At 34.0% G+C, this 5,000-nt stretch overlaps 1 protein-coding gene across 1 annotated transcript in view; it reads right to left on the reverse strand.

Annotated features, from left to right (window-relative positions):
- Nucleotides 1-1,013: 1,013 nt before the first annotated feature.
- LOC147466325 (uncharacterized) overlaps nucleotides 1,014-5,000 on the reverse strand; it is a 9,380-nt gene continuing 5,393 nt past the window's right edge. The window contains exon 5 of the mRNA XM_086535657.1: nucleotides 1,014-1,240. Within this exon, the coding sequence (XP_086391783.1) occupies nucleotides 1,110-1,240 (131 nt within the window). The 3' untranslated portion in view covers nucleotides 1,014-1,109. The remainder of the gene's footprint in view (nucleotides 1,241-5,000) is intronic.

A 5,000-nucleotide genomic window follows, 5' to 3' on the forward strand; every position in this document is an offset into this window, starting at 1 on the left:
ATTCGTGCAGTAATTAAAGCTATTCTTTAGCCATTGAAACACGTGGTGGTGTTGAGCGTCTGCTAATTTATTCAGAAAATCATATTGATATAAAATGATTTACACTTCTGTTTCAATGCAGTTAAAATATATAGTCTTCATAATGGAAAAACATACACCTGATAAATGGTGTAACATAAACAAAACATGTCTTTCTTGTAGTAAATAAGCGTAAAATAAAAAACATCAAATATTGGTGGAACATGGGAGACATTACGTATGTCAAAGAAAACGGACCCGCCGTTCGGGGGGACTTAACTAAACTTTTATATTTCTAAATTTATTACTATCATTATTCATCATCACCATTATTATTATCATTGTTATCATAAATATGTCATTACCATTATCATTAGTTCTATTATCATCTTGAAAGTGTTATCATCAATATTATCAGTGATGATTACTTTATCATTAATATTGTTACCATTACCACCATCAACATTATGAAACTTTTCATTATCATCATTATTGTTGTTGCTTTTGTTGCCATTACTTTCTCCATTATCATCATTGTCTTTGTCATCACTGACAAAGACCTCGCAACAACACCACCAACAAAAGCATGTAGGAGAACAAGAACAGGATCACCATCAAAATAACAATAATGAGAAGAAGAAGGATGATAACAATTGATAATTTAGTAGAAATGGGAGTAACAATGATAGTTATAGTAATGAAATAATAATGATAATATGAATAGCACCATTGATGATGATTATGATTGATGATCAGGATGATCATATTTCTTATAAATAATCAGGAAAATAATAATGACAATGTCAGTAATAATTAAGATGATCATACTTATTATTATCATAATTATCATAACTAATCATTATAACATTTATAGTATAAAGAAATATAGAAAAATCTATTTTTTTCTTAGTTATAAAATAATCTATGAAAATATTTCATTGAAAAATTCATAGAATAAAGAAATAAATATCAATAAAATTAATGATAAAAGATGATAAAGATTCCCTTATTAAATTATAACAATAATTATTATAAAATTCCATAAAGACAAAGAAGACAAAAGAAACTAAAGCAAAATTCTTCTGGTGCCTTTAAGAAGTCACTCGCTTTCCAATCGCCTTACCAATCATAGTCTTGGCGTTCACTTCTCCGCCCTTCTCGAGGATCGTCTCTGCAACAGCAAGATGGCCGTTCTCGGAAGCAAAGTGTAAGGGAGTCTTATCTGAGGGAGGAAGATGCTTGTGTTAGACGTCTGTTTGTGAGTAATGAGCGTGAGAAGGGAAGTGAGGATGACAATGCGAAGGTGAATGAGAGTGAGAATGACAATGAGAAGGTGAATGTGAGTGAAAATGATAATAAGGTGAATGTGAGCGAGAATGATAATAAGAAGGTGAATATGAGTGAGAATGACAATGAGATGGTGAATGTGAGTGAGAATGATAATAAGGAGAATATGAGTGAGAATGATAATAAGAAGGTGAATGTGAGTGAGAATGACAATGAGAAGGTAAATGTGAGTGAGAATAGCAATGAGAAGGTGTATGTGAGAGAAAATGACAATGAGAAGGTGAATGTGAGTGAGAATGAAAATGAGAAGGTGAATGTGAGTGAGAATGGCAATGAGAAGGTGAATGTGAGTGAGGATGACAATGAGAAGGTGAATGTCAGTGAGAATGACAATGAGAAGGTGAATTTGAATGAGAATGACAATGAGAAGGTGGATGTGAATGATAATGACAGTGAGAAGGTGAATGTGAGTGAGAATGACAATGAGAAGGTGAATGTGAGTGAGAATGGCAATGAGAAGGTGAATGTGAGTGAGAATGACAATGAGAAGGTGAATGTGAGTGAAAATAACAATGAGAAGGTGAATGTGAATGACAATGACAATGAAATGGTGAATGTGAGTGAGAATGACAATAAGAGGGTCAATGTGAATGATAATGACAGTGAGAAGGTGAATGTGAGTGAGTGAGAATGACAATGAGAAGGTGAATGTGAGTGACAATGACAGTGAGAAGGTGAATGTGAGATAGAATGACAATGAGCAGGTGAATGTGAGTGAGAATGACAATGAGAAGGTGAATGAGTTAGAATAACAATGAGAAGGTGAATGAGTTAGAATGACAATGGGAAGGTGAATGTGAGTGAGAATGTACCCGAGAAGTTGAATGCGAGTGAGAATGACATAAGAAGATGAATGCGAGTGAGAATGAAAAAGAGAAAGTGAATGTGAGTGAAAATGAAAATGAGATGGTGAATGTAAGTGAGAATGACAGTGAGAAGGTGAATGTGAGTAAGAATGGCAATGGGAAGGTGAATGTGAGTGAGAATGACAATGAGAAGGTGAATGAGTGAGAATGACAATGAGAAGGTGAATGAGTGAGAATGACAATGAGAAGGTGAATGTGAGTGAGAATGACAATGAGAAGGTGAATGTGAATGAGAATGACAATGAGAAGGTTAATATGAATGAGAATGACAATGAAAAGGTGAATGTGCGTGAGAATGGCAATGAGAAGGTAAATGTGAGTGAGAATGATAACAAGAAGGTGAATATGAGTGAGAATGATAATGAGAAGGTGAATGTGAGTGAAAATGACAATGAGAAGGTAAATGTGAGTGAGAATGACAATGAGAAGGTGAATGTAAGTGAGAATGACAGTGAGAAGGTGAATGTGAGTGAGGATAACAATGAGAAGGTGAATGTGAGTAAGAATGACAATGGGAAGGTGAATGAGTGAGAATGACAATGAGAAGGTGAATGAATGAGAATGACATTGAGAAGGTGAATGTGAGTGAGGATGACAATGAGAAGGTGAATGTAAATGAGAATGACAATGAGAAGGTTAATATGAATGATAATGACAATGAGAAGGTGAATGTGAGTGAGAATAATAATGAGAAGGTGAATGCGAGTGAGAATGACAATGAGAAGGTGAGTGCTAGTGAAAATGATAATGAGAAGGTGAATGTGAGTGAGAATGATATCAAGAAGGTGAATATGAGTGAGAATGATAATGAGAAGGTGAATGTGAGTGAAAATGCCAATGAGAAGGTGAATGTGAGTGAGAATGACAATGAGAAGGTGAATGTGAGTGAGAATCAACATGAGAAGGTGAATGTGAGTGAGAGTGACAATGAGAAGGTGAATGTGAGTGAGAGTGACAATGAGAAGGTGAATATTAGTAAGGATGACAGTGAGAAGTTGAATGTGTGTGAGAATGACAATGAGAAGGTGAATGTGAGTTAGAATGACAATGAAAAGGTGAATGTGAGTGAAAATGACAATGATAAGGTGAATGTGAATGAGAATGAAAAGAAGGTGAATGTGAGTGAGAATGACAATGAGAAGGTGAATGTGAATGAGAATAACAGTGAGAAGTTGAATGTGAGTGAGAATGACAAGAATGTGAATGTGAATAATAATGACAGTGAGAAGGTGAATGTGAGTGGAAATGACAAAGAGAAGGTGAATGAGTGAGAATGATAATGAAAAAGTGAATGTGAGTGAAAATGACAATGAAAAGGTGAATGTGAGTGAGAATGACAATGAGAAGGTGAATGTGAATAAGAATGACAATGAGAAGGTGAATGTGAGTGAGTGAAAATAACAATGAGAAGGTGAATGTGAGTGAGAATGACAATGAGAAGGTGAATGTGAGTGAGAATGACAGTGAAAAGGTGAATGTGAGTATGAATGACAATTAATAGGCGAATGTGAGTGAGAGTGACAATGAGAAGGAGTATGTGAGGATGACAGTGAAAGGTGAAAGTGAGTGAGAATGACAATTAGGTGAATGTGAGTGAAAATGACAATGAGAAGGTGAATGTGAGTGAGAATGACAATGAGAAGGTGAATGTGAGTGAGAAGGACAATGAGAAGGTGAATGTGAGGATGGCAGTGAAAGGTGAAAGTGAGTGAGAATGACAATGAGGTGAATGTGAGTGAGAAGGACAATGAGAAAGTGAATGTGAATGAGAATGACAGTGAGATAATGATCATAATAATATTAATAAAAATATTAGTAATGGAAATAATAATGATGATATCAATCATGTTGATAATAATAATTCATAAAAATAACAACAACAATGAATGGCAATGAATATTATCATTATAGCTAGAGAGATAAGAATAATTATAAAATTATAATGAGAGAATAAATAAATGACATACAATAGAAGGATATAATGACAAATGGAAGGGAATTAATGTGGACACGAATTAAAATGTTAATGACAATGTTAATGATACTTGGAATGAGGGTGTATGTAAATGATAATGATCAAAATGATGCATATAAAGTCAATGTAAAGGAATATCAATATGAAAGTAGTAGTGATAGTGCGAGATTCAAAATGAAAATCCAAAATATCATGAAGGGAAAGTGGAAATAACATTAATGGTATGAATAAAGAAAGTGATCACATTGAGAGCTACAAAAAAATTAAGTGATTATTATAATGAGAATAAGTATTAGCAAGATATGAAATATAAGCCGACATGAGGCCAATAATGAGAATGAAAAGGATAGAATGGATTGTAAGACAAGGAATGAAATTACCAATGATATTATTTCCTGAAAGATATAAGAATAATTTGGAAAGTGGTTAAAAGGATGAATAGAACTAGAACAAGAAAAACAATTCACAGAGTGGAAAGAGATTGGGAACAACACCTATGATGAGAATGAGAGGAAAAAGGAGCGACAAGGCTACTCAATATTCTTAGGAATGAGAATGAAAAAGAGAATTAAAAAAAATATTAGTGAGAATGATAAGGAGAATAGGAAGGAGAAAGATAATGAATACGATTGATATAAAGACAATGAATAAAGATGAGAATTGGATTGATAATTTAAATGATAATGCATCATCTTCGTGTCCTTTGGAAAGGCATTACTCGGCACCCTGCCTCTAGAACACCCAACACTCTCTCTCCTCTACTTCGAACCAAACAAAGATGAAGGCTATACTAT

This window comes from Penaeus japonicus, unplaced genomic scaffold, assembly GCF_977035675.1.
Source record: "Penaeus japonicus unplaced genomic scaffold, GWHDUDI00000001_assembly GWHDUDI00001802, whole genome shotgun sequence".
NCBI lineage: Eukaryota > Metazoa > Arthropoda > Malacostraca > Decapoda > Penaeidae > Penaeus > Penaeus japonicus.